The sequence below is a fragment of the Anopheles cruzii genome, chromosome 2, assembly GCF_943734635.1.
Source record: "Anopheles cruzii chromosome 2, idAnoCruzAS_RS32_06, whole genome shotgun sequence".
Taxonomy (NCBI): Eukaryota; Metazoa; Arthropoda; class Insecta; order Diptera; family Culicidae; genus Anopheles; species Anopheles cruzii.
Genome location: NC_069144.1, coordinates 40360004 through 40377716, shown reverse-complemented (window position 1 = coordinate 40377716; position 17713 = coordinate 40360004). Strand labels below are relative to the sequence as shown.

Sequence of the window (17713 nt, the reverse complement as noted above, 5' to 3'; positions counted from 1 at the left end):
CTCGTGTGAAAACAGGTGTGCAGTGGCTCGTGGCGGCCACGCCAAGTGCCCGTTGTGGGCTGTAATTTGTGGGGCTGTTCTTCTTTTGTGGGGCTGGGAAGAAAAACGAAAGCTGGGCGCAGAAGCCACCGCAAGCAGCAGGCTGATGGGGGGGAAAACGGGAAAAATACGGACGAAAAGGAAGCGCACTGACCGTGGGGACCGGAGCGTAATGGCACGGTTGTTACATTGTACAGACACGGCCACGCTACTTATTGCTGGTTTATTTCCTCGCTCCTAATCGATATTTATTTATTCGTTCGGCGGATTTTTTTCCGTGGCCCGCAGGGGAGAGTGCTCCGTCGGTTTCACCGTCGCTCGTGCCCCGTCACGGATGATTTGCTTCACGCTTTCACACTTTTCACCTAACCGAACTATGTTGGCCCTATGTTGTAATGGGCCAGCCTTTTGGATGCTTTGCGGCTGGCTTTTTGAGCTAATATTTAACACTGACTAAACGCAAAGCATCCACAAAGGAGGCACATAATGTCGTATCAATTCCAATGAGCATTATTAAACATTGAGTGAGGCCAAATGTAGTTCAAATGAGGCACCACAAGCTACATTTCACTCAAACCATCCACCACGTTGGATAGTAACTGTTTCAAAAAATCGTTTTTTTCTGTTTAAAAAATAAATTGACAGGATTCTAAAACAAGTTTTTTTTTAATACAATGCTTGTGCTGTGTCCGATACACTTCAGCTACTGTCATACTAGATATTCTACATTGGATGTCAGTGAGGCAAAGGATTCTGGGCCAACCTGTAACATTTGTGTACAAAAATTTTAAAAGCAATTGAGCAGCAAACTGTCTATCAGAAAATAGCCGTAACTCCTTGTTTACTATCATTATTGTTTTTAGAACGGGCAGAGTCGTATCGAGCAAGCACCAGGTTGAGCACATTGGGGGGGGACGGAAAAAAGGACGTTATGTTAAATGTTGTGTCTGTCACAATTATAGATCTTGTAGAGCAATATGTATGTCGAGACTGTGCTTGTCATCATAAGCTGTCAACAGCAGACAGCAATTAATTGAAAAAGTAATGAATGGCACTTCATAGATTTGAGACACGCGCGCGTTCATTCTGTATGAACGGTGCCAGATGGAACGGAAACGAATGGGTGTCCGGCTACCTCAAAGCAGGTGGTCATGTCTTGTTCCTGATAGTGGCACCACATTATCAACCGATGGTAACTGGAGGTGTCAGCGACGACAGAGCCAAATACCATCCGATTCCCAGAGAGTTTTACCTCGTTATTAGTGGTGCCTTCTAGATTTTATTATCTATAGACAAATCCGTTCTTCTCGGACGCATGCCGGACTTTTCATCAAACGAAACATACCGAAATGTCTCTGCGATTAATGCTTCGTAAGACGGACGGTTTAGTAGCTTCTGGGCGTTCATAAAGCGATTTCAAAATTCGAAGTCAAAAATGCAACTGCCTTTGGCCTTGAGAAATATTTTTAAAACAGTTTCCAGTATTAATGGCATTGCTTCAATCCGGAAGGAACTTTGCCCGTCATTACCGGACACTAAATGATGAAAGGTTAGCAGCGATAAATAGAAACTTTAAAAACCAAATGATTCTAAACATGACCAACCGAGTGCTGCCCACCAAGGCGCATCTAACATCCGTGATGTTAGTGTTAGGCAGTGCTGTAGTGGAGAAAAAATACGCGTTATTAATGCGCTTTACGAAAGGGGTTTCCTTGCAGCACTAGTAACGATGGGTTCCATGCGGACCAGCGTGGCTCGTCCATTAATACAGCCGTGCCGCCGTATGCTCGTCGAGCAATCTGTAGGACATGTCGACGTACGGCATCTGCCGAGCGGATGGCACCCCATAGGTTCTATCCATCCTATTCAGGGACGGGTCCTATCCACTCATAGTTAACCTCATCTAACGAGCCCAAGTCCGACCTCAAACACCATCATCATCATGATGCCCGCGGCGCCACGCGACGAGTGTTGGCGATACACCAAAAGCCATCCAAAGGAACCAACTTCAATCTTTCCCTCTCTATTTCTGGCTCTCTCTCTTTCATTCTTTCTCTCCCTCTCTCTCTCGCTCTCCGGGAGTACCGCCGCTGGAAGCACCGCGGCAGATGTCGGGAACGACATTTTAATGCTCTTACACTTCTCGTTAGGTCCGCCGGCGCTTTCGCTTGCACCCAATTCGAGGGTGCAATTTTTCGGTCCCCACACGCGGCTCCCTGCTGCTGCTGCTCCACCTAAATTTGCAATCTCGCCGCCGCGGAACTTCAGTTCGGGCGTTCGACAACAGCAGTACAGAAAAAAATACATTCCGCCGTACCCAGAAGAAGCCTGCTCCAGCAGCTGAGTTCGGACTTACGCTCGTTCGCTGCGCTCGTAACTCCAACTTTGTCCAGCACTTACAGAACGTCGGGCACGGGAAGCACGGACACGGGCACGGGCAGGGCTGAACTTTGACTTAAACTGCCGCCATGTCTGACGGATGACGGTGGACGGGCCGGTGAAAGCGCGTATAGCGCTGTCAGAGCGAATGTCCTGTCAGTTGACTGGCGGCTGAGCGGGGACCAAAAAGATGCTCCCCTCCCCTAGACTGGACCACGGGAACGGGACTCAGCGTCTTCGTTTCCCAGAAGACGGTTGAGCTCTTAATTGCGCTCCCGCGTCTTGGCGCTTCGCGAAGTCCGACCAAAATTCCGTCACTTGGCCGACGGGAATGTAAGTTGCGAAGCCAAAGCATATTTGTGCCGCAAACTTCCAACCGAGCTGGCCCTCGACGACGACAACGACGACGGCGATGGCGACGAGTGGGCGAAAAATCCCCCGAAGCCGAAAGAACAACAGAGAAAATCTGTTACACCAACAACAAGCGACCGAGCGACATTGGCGAGCGCTGCTTTTCACTTTTCCATTTTCCACGAATATCGGCGGCCGGCGAATCGGCGCTCCCAGCACACACACAGTGAGTGAGATAATTCCCGTCGAATGACGGGGCCGAGCGAGCCTCGAAAGGCGCTAGTAAATAACGCAAGCAAACAAAGCCAACGAATTTGACGGTGGTCTTCGCCGTCGAGCGCGAAGAATTTTCCATTCCTTTTTTCCGCCGTCGATCGCGGCGAGCCATCGATCGATTTGGCAGCCGCCAGTCCTTGGTGACCGGTTTGGTCCTGGTGGAAGTCGTCGGCTGAACTATTGGCTGGTGAGTGTTTGTGGCGAAAACCTTGCCGCGGTGCAGCAAACAGGCGTTCGGCGGGCTCGCATTGTGACGGCAACGCCTACGGCCACGGAAATGGCACATAATTAAGTTTTCTTGACCAACAGAAAGGAAAATGAAAATTGCAGCGCAAGCTGACGGCCATCTTTTCCACGGCAAAGTTTGGGCTCAAAATCAGGTTTCGGTGCCTCAGAGCCCCAGAGCCCAGAGTTTCGCATCGCGTTGCGTCACTTCATTTTGGAGGCTTAATTTACTGACAGTTTGTTAGGATGAGTTTTCAGTTTTTCCGCCTTTCATTCTGCCGCTTCAATTTCCGTTCATCACTCGCGGACCGAAGGTGGCAAACTCTACAAAACCCCCCACCGCTCACCGTTTCTTCGTTGGCGGGTCAGCGGTGACCACCTTTTTCCCGACGCCACGCCCAGGGTCCGCGAACCTTTTCGGGCTCGAAAACCAGGGGACTCGAGGCACCAGGACGAAGAACGGGCAAGATGAAAACAAATTAAGTAATTACATGACCTCCTTCGGTATTGCGGTCCTCTTTTAAAATGGTCTTTTCGAAGGGGACGAATTTGGAAACGGAACAATAAATTTGACTCACTTTTGACAACCCGGCGCCACGGGCCAGTGGCGGGCGATGGAAAACTTTCCGTTCAAAGTAATGTGACATTTCGATTCCGTGCTCGTCGCTTGTCTCATTACCAAGACCCAGGCCAGTTTGTCGATATCTTGGCATCAACACTTCCAAAGGCCAAAGGACTAAACCACAGTTGAATCCTTTTGTCAGGTGCACAAGTGTGTTTCCGAAATGTTTTCGAAGAAAATACACGTTTGTTGCCGTAACATTTAAAACTCTACGCTTTTCAAATTAACTGCCATCGGTAGCTCTGCATGTCTGCTATCCCTTTGTGATTTGGATGAGGTTTTCCTCTTGTGAAAGAAAGCGTACTTCAACCCTGATTCTGTAGCAGTTTGCTTAAAAATGGTGGCATAAAACCAAAGAATTCGGCGTTTCGTACTTTTCAGACACAAAAGTCGACATTTTCAAACCTTCTCAAGAGTAGGTTTCAACCGAAATTCGGTCTATCTTAAGCTAAAACCCTGGAGTTGAACATTGCCAAAAAAGTATTATAATGATAGTTAAGTTGACAACTAGAACCATCGGTTGGCAAATGTTTTGAACACCTCTTAATATGGGCACTTACTTAAAGGGCACCGCAGCCACGCCACTCCAGGTGCATTTTCTTGAAGAAATGAATCATTTTCCCACCACGGACAATGATGGGGAAAATTTTCACCATTCCCGTAAAAGAAAAACATTATGCCCACACACACACACGGCGAGCGCACGAACAGAATGTTGGTCTCGTCTGTCTCGAGTGTTGTGTCATGCAATCAGGCGTACGAAAGCCCTCACCGAAAAGGTCATCATAATACATCACCCACCAGCCCGGCCAAGGCGGAGCGAGGAAGATGGTCCCGCCAGTCGCCACATCACACCCGGCTGGCGGGTTTCTCATCAATCGCCGAAAACTCATCGCTCTCTTAAATTGCCGTGCCGTAGTTTTTCCTTCGACGGTCCCTCGCGTGGCTGTGGATTTTAAATGAGCATCCATCCATCGCATCATTACGAAGCACGAGTGCGCCGTTGGTGGTGATGAATTTGGAGCACGCTAGCGCTACGGAGCCCGCTAGATCGATCCGATATGTCCGTACCGGGACTCCGCTCCGCTCCCCGGGATACCCGGGTTGGATGGAGCGTTTGTTTTAATAGTCCGTTCGAGCGATCAAGTTGGAAGCATTCGAAAAGTTTTGATGTATCCTTAAACTTAATCCTTTCGTGCCCTCGGCCCGCATGTTTCACGGTCCGCCGAACGCACTCAATCGAACTCTCTGGCGAACGGCGTCGGCCGACCGACCGGCACGCCTTTGCGTGTGGAGATCTCCCCCGAAGATCCTGGGATCTTAGTGGCCGGCAAACTTTCGGCACCCTCCCGCTAACAAAAACGTCGGTGGGTGGGCTGCAAAACAAACAGCTCCAGTAATCATCCCCGAAACGGATGCTCGTCTGTGGGTGGGAACCGGGAACACCAGGCACGCTCCTGGGCCTCGTCGACCGAAAGCAATCAATCGGAACTCTCGGAACCCTCTCGAATCCGGGTCGACAAAACGGGTCACTCCTGCTGCCGCAGAGTGTCCCCAGGCCCAGGGTGCCCAGGCCCGTGGCAAAGGAAGGAAAATTTATGATGCTCCGGGTCACGCCGCCGTCGCCGCCGGTCCAGATGAATTGCTGCCGGCGGGCAATTCGGTTCCCCTTCAGAACCGGCGACACCGGCCACCAGAGGGCGCGCGCCTTCACAAATCACGCGAATTCACGTGCCGTTTCACATGATGAACGGCAACCCGGCACCGTGAGCCAAACTTTTGGACCTATCCCCCGGGGCTGCGTGGCTTAATCTTGGCCCGGTGGCATGCCGGTTATGCTGCGGACGGTCGACTGACTCCATCGGACAATAATCATCGGACAACCGTCGTCGGTTGGGTCCTCTTCACTTGCAATTCCTGGAACGATATTTTACTGCGACTGACTCTGTTTGGGCGAGGCAAACAGACGATTAGCAGCCAGATAGACCGATGGGCACGATGGGCCGCCCCTTTACAACCGGCGGCCGCCAATCAATATTTTGCCATCCGCACCGAGCAGGATATGGCAAAACAAACACTCGGCCGTCACGGACCGTCCGTCCTTCGTCGGCCTTGCTGGCGCCGCACTAAGATCCGAGCGACCACGCATCATCCTCCGGGCAACGGCAGCAGACCGGCCGGGCACCGGGGCCGGGAAGCCTGAAATCGATAGCAAATTTCAGCATCATTTAATTTTAATGATCCAATTTATTTTTTTCATCGAATTTAACGATTTTGTTTGTGGCTTCGGTGGGCCACCCGGTGGGCTGTCTCTCTCTCTCTGTCTCACACACACACACACACCGAGTCAGACTTTGCGTAGGCCAAATGGCCAAAGCGAACGTGCGGAAAGATGATATTTGGCTTCCTTCACCGTCAGTGGCGCACGATGAATCCGGTTTTTCTTTCGAATTTTTCCCCGCCGATTCCGCCGTGTCATCCGAAATTCCGAATCAAACCCCGAAACATATGTCCACCTACCGACGGCACCGGTGGCGAAAGTGATCAATTCGATCGATCGCGAACCGCACGCTAAACATCAATCCAAACAGATTTTGGGCTGTGCTTTGCTCGGCGAACCATATTCTATGCGTAGCGCCGCATGGTTTAACGAAGTGATTTGCGACTTGAATTTTGCTGGCGCCCAGAAGCACCATGGAAATTGCTGCTCCACCCGGTGGCTAATGTAGTTCCGTGCAATTGCACTTTTAAAACCACTAAATTTAATGACACTCGAAGCGCATCGAGCTGCATCATAAAAACAAAGCGCCAGCTCACGTGGACGCATAAAAATGCAAACTACTCCGGTCGGTTTTTGGGGTGCGGACGAGTTAACGAGCAACCCCGGGCAAGCAGCCGGCCGGGCCAGACAATTGTCTTCCAGCAAGTAGCATCTTTGCATCATCCTGAGCGACATATCCACCGTGGCCCGAAGCATCATCCTTGGCCAGTCTGTAGCCTTTCTTTTCTTTGGTGTCTAGCGGTTTTCCCATTTTTTATGCACTCTGCTGCCTTTCTTTTATGTCTAACTCGTTCTCTCTCTCTCGCTCTCTCGCTCTGTCGTTCGTTTCGGATTACAAATGCACCTTTTTCACTTGAATGGAAATGCTTTGGACGCGAGAGAACAAGAAAAGCGTTACAAAGCATCAACACTGTGCATCCCGGCGCGAAGTGTTCTAATGGCGATCCTGTTAGGGAATGCGCGCCCATTCGGCACCGGAGGACCGGCATATAGGAGAAAAACACTAACATTTTCCTTCAAACCCACAGCTGGAGCGTCCCCATTGAAGTTTCCACTTCGGGCCACTCATGCGAAAGAAGGTGTATTTGCGATTACCTCACATGAATAAATAAGAAAAGAAGACGAACGCAACAAAAACACAAACCTCCTGCCAGGCAACTCCCACCGGGACTAATGCCCGATTCTGGCGCCGAGCCGACAATCCGTTCGCGATATCCTTTCGCGAGCGCTTCCGCTGATGGCGGTCGAGTGTTCGTTGCCCGGCCGGAACGGATTGGCACCACTACCACTACCTTCTCCGATCTTACCGCGAGGCCTCCTTTTCAGGCCGCGGCCCTTTCTTACGAAGGCTCGAACAGAACGCACTGGGCGCGTTTTGTGCTCGACACTTTCCGCGAATTCACACCGCGAAAAGCACCACCCCAACGCACCCGCGGGGAAAATGTCCCATTTTATTGTTGATAAAAGCATTTCCGGCTGCATGGCGCGCGGGCCGTAGTGGTGCTGATTGGAAACGAGCAACGAAAAACGGGCGTTAGAAAGGCGCTGGAAAAATGAGGCTTTCAAGTAGTGCTAGTGGCGTTCCGGCCATATGGCGGAACCGGATATACAAAGCCCGGCCCGGACGGATCCTTCAGAGAGAGAGAGAGAGTGTTCTTCGCGGCCCCGGTTACAATGTCGGCATCCATTCTGCTTCGATTGACGCAGCCAGAGCCTCGTGGGTACGCACGCAGCCAACGATTCGCGATTGCGGCGAGTCGAGACGAGACGGTGCACCGAAATCTGGCCACCGGTGTGGTTAGAAATGAAATTTTCATCCCAGATAAGCAATAATGGGGAAATAATTTAACAAAAGCTTTTATGGAAATTATTCCAGTCGGGAAATGTGGCGCTCGGCCTCGGTCACCGGATCGGTCCGGAGCGATACGCCGGCCTGGCCGACCGGTGGTCCTGCCGGTTGTAGGGAGAACAAGGAAGCCATCTTCTGGCTGTGGCCAAGCCGTGGTGCACGACTATCCCGGTTCGCCGGGAGTAGTTGGGAAAGAATTTGTCACACTCGCAAAGCAGCAGACGCCCCCGGGGTCGTGACACATGTGAGTCCACCCGCCAGCTGACTAACCGGCGATGTTTAGTGTGTGTCTAACGGTGGCCTCCAAATTCCAATTTCAATTATCTGCAATTGCAGAACGCGAACGCTCGGGAAACTCGTCTAATTTGATCGTCTTTGGTGCCTCCAAGGTCAAGGTCCTTCGAGGAACCTGGTGACCGGCGGCCTCATTAATTTCTTCCGTCAACACACAAAACCAACCGGACATCATCCACCGGACCAATCATCACTCGAACCACGCGCACTCGCCTCCTCCTGGTCGGTTATTAATTTATGTTTGAGGCCGGGCAATGGGGCCCGGAGGCCCTTTTTTATGGCCAAGTAATGACGACGGGCAACAGAACCAGCGAGAAAACGGGCCACTCAAAAAGGCCGAACCCTGGCGAGTTAGGCAAATGAGAAACAAATCAATTCAAGTGCGCACCGGCCAACAGCGGCCGGGTGGTGGCCAACATAAAGCACCACTCGGGAATGCAAAACGGGCGGCCGAAGCGCCGCGCGCTAATGCGGTCCGCGCCGCACGGTGATGGGAAAGAAATCATAAATAAAACACAAGCGACATAATTTTCCCACTTTTCATTTCACCTTCTGATTCTGATTATTCCCGGCCCTGTGTGTGTGTGTGTGCGTGTGTCCTTCGGCCGGCGACGGACGTTTGCGGTCGAATGAGGTTTTGGGTTTTCTTTCCTTCCATTTCTACTGTTTCTCCTGCTCGTGGATCGCTATTCCTTCGACCATCGAGTAATTCGGGGAACCGGAGTATCCTTCTTTTGCTATCTTAATTTATTCATTTTCACCCAACAAAAACCAACCCAAAACAATGGAAACAAAACGCACTCGATGCTAATCGGGAGTACAGTCGCGGGAATACATTTAATTAGAGTAAGCTATTCGTCCAGCCAACCGGAAGGGGATATCGGAATGCGGCTCCGAGCGCCAAGAATCACGCCCTGGCCCTGGCCGTGTCGTTCTCCTTTTTTTCCCACTCATCCTGGCACTTGCTGGACTGGTCCGCAATTGAAAGCCCCAACCTGGTGGGCCTGGACCTGAGTTTCCTGCTGGACAGTATTGATTAAATTCATCTCTTGGTCCGGCTTGGGGGCCTCCGGGTTGATTGCGGTGTCCGCACCGGGGCCACGGGCGCACGTATCCGGCGCACGCTGCCGCTACATGTAACGAGTCTCCTTCATTTGCATCCCGGTTGGTTGGGAAGCGAAAAAAGATGGCGGCGACATCATTAACTCTCCGGAAGGAACACGTCCTACGCAATCAAGACCCAATTGAAATGTAGTTAAACACTTTTGCGCTCGCTCTTTTTGTGCCGTGTGCCCGTGAAACCTAAGGAAGGAAAGTGCCGAGCAAAAACGCTGGCCCCCAGCCCGCACACACTTTTCTTTTGTGGCTCACCATTTTTCTCGCTCCAAACTCCGGACGCGCGCGTAGAAAGTTACAGAGAGCGCGCACACCGACACCGACCGACCGGGGGCCGCTATTTGGTGCAAATGTGCATAAAATTACAGTTTTGCAAGTCCACGGACAGACCGGACCGCGGGAGTCCAGGGGACGGGATCCGGGGCCCGGCCCGGCGGACGCGTTGCCGGAAATGGAAAATGAACCGACAGCCCGGCGGGCGGGCTGAGCTGAGCCGAGCCAACTTTCGTTCGTGTTCGTGTTGTGCTTCCGCTGTCACCGCTAATCCCGCAAGGGGCGGGACGGGTGGCAGGGCCACAGACGGGGGACCACGAGAGTGTCCTGTGAATCCTTTTTGCCCGGCGGGTCGTTTTTGTGCTCTCGTCCTCACCACATCTCTGCTGGCATTCCCGGGTCGGAGTTGGGATTCCTTCTCAACAATCCGGTCCCCGGACTCCCGGCGGAAGCGAGTTTAGTGAAATAATGTGATAACTGGCACCCTGTGCCCCGCCGGCACGGGGCGATCATCGACGGTGTCGTTGTTGTTGTTGTTGTTGTTGTTGTCGGTGCTCAGTGTTCGGTTCGGTAAGTGACTGACATCATTAACTGCCATTTAAGTATTTCCACGTTTTTTACTGCGCTCTAGCCCCGGGAGCTGCTCAGCTCGGTGAAGCCACAATGCCGCGTCCTTGGTCCGACAAAACGGCGTATAACGAATGGGAAAGAGGACCAATTGGAGCACGCAAAGGATTTATTTTTGTACCCAAACTATCTAAAAATTCAGAGCACAAATTGACGATCTTCTGCATTTTTTAAATTCTCCAAAAATCTACTTCATTGAGTTGCTTATTAGATGAGGCCTGTAAAAGATTTTAATAACTGCTCTCCTATATCCTCGAATAAGACGCTTCTGCCGTGAAATTGAGCTTAAAGACAGCTATGCGTTATCCAAAAGACAATATTTTAGTCTTTCTTTTGTCGATGAACAGGAGAAGAACCCAAACCTTTCTTCGAACTTCACAAATTTTCTTAATAATAAAAATAAGAATAATTTTAAAAAATCTCCTAATGTTTTTGAGGCTTGAAGCGTTCAGCTTTTCACACCAATTTCTTTCGTTTTGCTCGGTAATAAAGCAACTAGAGAACAGTCAGTAATTTACGTGTAATAATAACTTGACTTTTCACATACTTTCATATTCAAAATGCAAAGCTAAGACTGACAAACGCACGGTGAAGAGTTCACAAGCCATCATACTGTTTCTTACCTTGTAAGATGGCAGAACCCTTGAAATATCGTTAAATAACCAATGAAGAACTTAACTTGATGATTAATATGAGTATCGGTGGTAAAAATAAAAGGAATATTGCAAAACTGTTCGACAAAAGAGAGAAAGCCGTGTTTACCATATTAAAGCTGTAGGGCGTAAGAAATCCAACAAAAGCTTCAATCAAAGGACAAAGAAGCACCTTCTGTACATGTCATTCGACGTAGGCTTAAAGAAGCAGGCAAATCTGGCCACGTAACTAAATCATTGCCGTCTGTAAGCAAGGCCAACTTGAAAAGAAGAATGGCATTTTACTATCGGGATGCTTTGAAACCTTCTTGATTCTGGGAAAAGGTGCTCTGGGCTAGACGTCGTCAGTAAAACTGTGAACCTTTCTCCAATAAGGCCAAAGGAACATTGACATCGAAAATGATAAAGCCACAATGGTCTGGGGATGCATTTCTGCACATGGAACAGGAATGCTAGTGACCCTCCCAGGGGTTGTGTGGATTTGAAAGTTTACTTGAATCTGATGAAGGAAGTCATCGTATCTGGCTGACAAACTTTAGTACAGCCCACTTAGAATTCATTAGTTCGGTTTCGACGAACAAAATGTCCTGAAAATGATTCTAAAAGGCCTTTCGCATAAATACACCTAAACTGTCAACTCTTTCGATTAGTCCAGGCTCATAATTTTAACCAGTTGTTGTGAACAATTAAGGAGACCAATGTAAATCGAATTATTGATTTTATATACTGACACAACCAAAACATCCAATAGCACTGTTCGTAGGTTATGTTAACAAGATCTCTAATTAAACTCATTGATATTTATCGTTGTATTGCTTCGTACTAATTCGCCTCTCTTTTCCCTATTTGCTTCATCCACAGGCTTCGGATTTGTGACATTTCAGAGCGAAGATGTAGTGGACAAAGTTTGCGAAATCCATTTTCATGAAATCAATAATAAAATGGTAAGTTGAATGTGTGTGCCCCGGTGGCTTCAATAGTCCAGACGAGCGCCTCATATTCTTCTGTTTCTTGGTCCTTTCTCCGCCCGGCAGGTTGAATGTAAAAAAGCACAGCCCAAAGAAGTGATGCTTCCAGCGAACCTGGCCAAAACGCGCACCGCTGGACGTGGGACATACGGTGAGTTTGTAGTGTTGGGCGGTGCCGCCGGTCCCTCATCCAGCTCCCTCGGGCCGGTCGGCCCGTCGACGGGTTCCACGGCGGCGGCCACGCTGCGTTACGCTCCCTACCCCCTGCCCGCCACTATCTCGAGCCAGCAGGCGGCTGCGGCGGCGGCGGCCGCTGCAGCAGCGGCCGCCGCCGCGACCTCCACCCACCACCACCACATTCTGCCCCTGTCGGCGGCCGGCTCGTCCGCCGCCACCGCCTCGCCCTCGCTACTGCAGTACGCCGCGGCGGCCGCTGCCGCTGCCGCCGCCAACGCCAATAGCTCGGCCGCCCAGCAGTCGGCGGCTCTCGCGTACGACGTGTCCTTCAAGCGGCTGCTGGCGGCGAACGCAGCGGTGGCCGCCAACGCTCTGCGCCAGCATCCGGCCGCCGTGGCCGCTGCTGCGGCGGCCGCCGGCCACCAGGTGGCCACCGCGCACCACCACCATCCGGCGACCGCGGGCCACCACCACCACCACCATCAGCCGCGCACGACCGCCACCCTTACCTACCCGATCGGGGATCTGCTCGGGGCGCAGGGTCTTGACCTCGCAAGCATGTACCCGCTGCAGGCGGCCGCCTCGTTGGCCGGTCTCTGACAGCCAACGACCACCATCATTCAGGTGCAGCGACCCCAGTGAAGCGCGGGCCGTTCGTTCCCCCTTCGATCCCTTTTTCCTTTTCCGAGCCATCCTCCTGGAACTCCTACCGACCCGAGTTTTAGTGACCAGTTTAGTGACCCCAAGCGTAGGGGGCTGTAGCCGGTACGGGTCCCAAGTACCATTGCCCCCTTTCCCCCCTGTTAGAGCAGTTTAAACCGGGACGAAACCGGTGGTGATATGTAGAGCAACCTGCAACCGACGCCGATGCCAAGTGCTGTGACCTGACGTACAACGACCTGTAGTCCGCTAGGGCAGTAGCTAGTGTCGTGAAGTAGGAGTCCTCGTTAACGCCAGCTTTTTGTGAGCTCGCTGCGAGGTTTTTATGGGGATTCAACTTTCCACTACTCTTGTGATGGTAGCTTTTTATTCCAACTCCGGTGTAGTCATCGGGTAGGTTCGACGACGCATCGGTTAGAGCAGCGCAGTAGAGTAGCGATCCAACGGTGAGCAGCGCCAGTTTAGGCTAATTGTCTCGCAAGAACCCATTTCGAACCGAAGCAATTTATACATTTCTTTGACGCCTGAGCACCACCGCACCACTAGGACACGGACCGCAATCTCCGACCTCCATCCGAGCTGGGCTGAAGGCTCGCAGAAGAAGCCACAAAGCTTACTCTGGGCTCGCATTAAATCAAGTGGCCAAATGCGGAAGGTATGCTCTTTTCGGGAGTTCCTGAAGACTCTCGGCTCTCGTGGCGAGGCCCAACAGTCGTCCCTGCGCGCTGCGCGATGGTTGTTGGGAAAGTTTTTTAATAAACCCACAAACACTGTTGGGGGCCGTCTCCGTACGCCCCATTCCGTCGCTTCACATCATCATTGCCGATTACCGATCTTTCTTTCTCTCTCCCTTTCGCTCTCTCTGTGTGTGTTATTCCCAAAGTAAATAGGCAAACCATCACTTTTCTCATTAAATCTGGCCGCGCGAAGCGCAAAAAGGGAAAACTTTTGCACCGCTCAAGTAGTTCGCGAGATGATTTTTTGTTTTTACTTCCACTTTTTGTTTCTACTTATTGCGGGCATTAGTTCGCCACTTCGCACAACCCAACCCGGGGGACTTTGGGTTCCCATTTATTATCCGTCGGAAGTGCGGTAAAAACCGAGACGGGAGAAGATTTCTGCCGGGGCTGCAGCAGCGCCCAAAACTTCCGGGCGGGAAAATTCGCTCGAAACGAAAAGTTCCACCAGCAAAACCGGAGAAGCCCTCCAACGATGAGGGATGTCAATGTAAGGGGACTACAGACGTAAGTTTGCAACAATGTAAGCTCTCTAGCGTAGGGGTAGCGTGTAGGAGTTATCGTTGCAGCTAGCTAGTGGGACATGAGGCACGCAGTCGTAGTCACACACACGGATACAGCCGATCTAATCCTTACACTGCTTTGGGTCGCGAGAGGCATTAGTGATCCCGCAAATCGAACGGGGATAATACTTCAATTTAATTGATTCCACTCTCTGTGACGCAGCCAAGTCAAATCCTTTTCCCCTGGCGTCCTGCATCCTGCTCAAAAACGGTCGGTTGATGGTGCTGGTGGTGGTGGGATTTCCGGTCGTTGTTTTGGTTCATCAGTTTTCCGGTTCCGCAACACGCAACGGTGGCGGTGGCGGACCAGCTTGGCTTCCACTCGGCTTGCCCCAAGTCGGGGTAGGGGCAGGCGAAATTACACCACCCCCACCCGCCCCCCACCTGTGAGCACGCACAGTATTCCCCGTGGCCGTGGAATCGAGTTAAGCGCCGGTTAAGCAACAAAATGAAGAGCAAATGTTTTCGTTGAACGCAACTTGATTGGTCCCTTGAGGGTGGCCGAAACTTTCCTTGCCCCGCGAGCGCCGGCCTTAGCGTGTGCCGGTCAACCATCACTTCTCAACGTCATCCCAACATCCATTCATCACACGGCCACACACCCTCGAGGAGTTTGCCCAATCAGTCGTGGGCCAGAATTGTACAGCTCTCGCGAGCAAAGGCCATCACAGAGGCACTAGATTAACGGATCAGAAAACCTATCTAATACCGCAAGCAACGAAGCTCGCTAATATCATACAGTGTCATTGAAAATGATTTCCAATTCGTAACCATTGTTGGCAAAGCAAAAATCAAATAATAAAGCTAAAGTCGAGTTGAGGGAGCGTAGCGTAATTAAGAGAAGCCAGGACAGTTTACGTTCTTTGCGAACGTAATACACCTGACGCAAGACGCAAGGCAACGATGGGAAAAGCGGAACAGCGGAAGAACAACTGAAACCACGAAAATATCACTAACCTGTGTATATGTAACTTTAAGTTGATTATTCATAAGACCATCAATAACACACTCCAGACTGTGTATGGGGGATCTGTCTAAAAAACGTATGACAAACGGCGAACGAGGTGTGCTTGATAACGTTTCGCATACTCAACCTTTTGTAGCACTTAAGCACAGCACTGTACGGCCAAATTGTACGCACTAACTATCGCTTCATGGATGTATATTTTAAAACTACTAAAAAAAGGACGTAGAAACGGTGCGTGCGATATGGAGGGCATCGGTACGGAAGCTGAAGCACAATTGACTCCAAGACCAACGGAAACTCCTACCGTGTTCGCATGCAGATAATGAACAATTTGCAAGTGTGAGAAGAGTCCTGGATCCCTCAAGTTGCCTTCTTTAATTTTGAATCTTTTTACCGTCGGAATGCTAAGGACACAATTCGCGGGCTGAAAGCCGAGAGAACTAAACACACTTGGCCGTAGACGAATAGACTAACAAGTTAAAAGAAAGCCATCCAACGTCTAGGGGCCGGTGAAGCGAAACAAAAGAAACGGCACCTAATCTCGCTAAAACGCTTGACGGAAGAAATCATGGCATTCGAAGAAACACACGCCACACCGCCGTCTCCGGCGGAGACAACAAAGCGCGTTGCCAAACGCTTCCCGTGAAGGCGACTCTTTCGGCCCATCACGGTGGACTTTGGCGCTTTTCCTACCACATTCCACGCCAGAGAGCACACACACACGCAAGCACACTTTCCCATTGGATGCGTTTCCATGATTATGCTTTTTATGTGCTTTCCGTTTGCTCCGTACGAGCTGCAGCCACGATCACTGTCCCCCCCCTGTCGGGGACCGGGACAGCGGGACAGTGGACCGACATCCACACATCTCATGTAGCAAGTAATATTCTTGAGAATGGATTGTGCTGCATCAGTAAGCGTCCTCCGGTGGAAGTCCCGGTCGAGAGGGTCCCTGTCGCAGGGAGCGGAAAACCGCACACCGAGCACACCGACAGCACTTAGACGTCGTGCGGACCAAATAGAAGAAAAAAAAATGCAGCGCACCCCGATGCGCACCAGGACACCGCGAAGAAATGATGGCACGGCTGGCCTTCGGAGCGTGAAAAACCTGGGCGTCCTGTTCTGTTGTTCCCGCGAAGAAAAAAGAAACCCGCTAAAACTTCCTGTCGGCTCAGCACGTTCCGGGTGGAGGATTTTCCTTTGAACACCGCACGCTTCCGCATGGCCGGTGGGCGCGGGAAACATAATGTGACGAGATCATAAGCGAGGGCTTTTATACAAATTCACGGCAACGGCAACGGCGGGCAGGGTCGCGGGCTTCGGTGGTGAAGCATTTTGCTCTGCTCAAGGATTTCTTGCCGCCATCTCCGGCAAACGGTTCCTTATTTCATCCATTCGAATCTTGGTCCCGCAGCTGAGACCCAAAGGGGCGTCGCTGTTTGTCCGTGCCGAATCAGTTTGCTCGCAAATGGCAAAACTACTTGCCTAGCTGTGCAATAATTAAATCCAAAAATCACTCTGAAATCCATTACAGTTTGCCAGAGCAAGGGTGAATCATTGCCAATGAAAACCCGTCACTAAAATATGCATTAGCCGTGATGAAAGTTTATTAATTTTTGCAAAGTGAAGCATACTGATCAACCAAAAAAACACACACCGGTGCAGTTTACAGATCCGTTTACTGGCCATCACGGAATCGAATTACAAACTGCATGGGGCACACAAAAACTTCCATTCCAGCTCCGGAAGCACTCACGCTGCGTATGGCGTATGATTTTTGCGCACATTCACAAATATCGCCTGGCGTCATCCCAAACCGGATTTTGCAACTTGGCACTTCGACCGATCGCTCAATCATGCGTCCGAACGATGATCGATTGCATCGGTAACTCACTGTGACACTTTGCACCTTCCGCACCTTCCGGGCACCGGCAAAAGGCAGAGGTTCGCGTGAATATTTTATGTTCCGCTGCTGCATATTTATGCTTCCACAAGGTCAATACGGTAACCCCCGGGGGAGTTGATTCAGGCCACCAACACCAGGCCATCTCACACCTGCAAATTGGTCATCTGTAATCGGCAAACAAACCAACCATTCCGACGGTGGACGGTTAATGTGAAATCATTACGCTAGAATCGATTCTTTAATGTACCATAATGCGTACTCACAATGCAAACAACGAACGAAGAGCCACGTTAGCAAATATCGAACCGAGACAATAATGAACGTATAATCATCGGTGCTAATGCGAGTTTGAGTTTTAGGTAACGAAAATTAGGGTAATGAATCAATCGCTGCGACAAGCTCGACCGAATCAGTATCCCATCTTCGACGGTTCCTTTGGCCCATTCTAGGTCTAGGTCTTGTTTTCGTGTTTTCCTCTACAAGGATCTAGAGTTACTAACGAGCGGCGATTGTTACCTTTTCTTTACTATAGCGTTGCGCGTGTTTTAGTAAGTAGGACTTTGTTGTGAGTGTTTCTAACGTCCCCCCGAAGATTGTCGTTTACTGTTTTCATTTGCGTACTACGAGTATTTTCTCATCTAACACGCACATCTGCGTGTGCGACTGCGTAGTCTGCAGCTTTGCGATAGTGTATTGTATCGTTAACACTTAACCCAGTGCTTGATTGCAGCTTGAAAGCCGGACAAGATT

General features: G+C 50.7%; 1 protein-coding gene across 1 annotated transcript in view; it reads left to right on the top strand.

Moving 5' to 3' along the window:
- Window positions 1-17713, top strand: part of LOC128277823 (RNA-binding protein Musashi homolog Rbp6) — a 456559-nt gene that overhangs the window by 417904 nt on the left and 20942 nt on the right. Inside the window, exons 8-9 of the mRNA XM_053016353.1 lie at window positions 11847-11929; window positions 12020-12104. Coding sequence (XP_052872313.1) covers window positions 11847-11929; window positions 12020-12104 — 168 coding nt within the window. The remainder of the gene's footprint in view (window positions 1-11846; window positions 11930-12019; window positions 12105-17713) is intronic.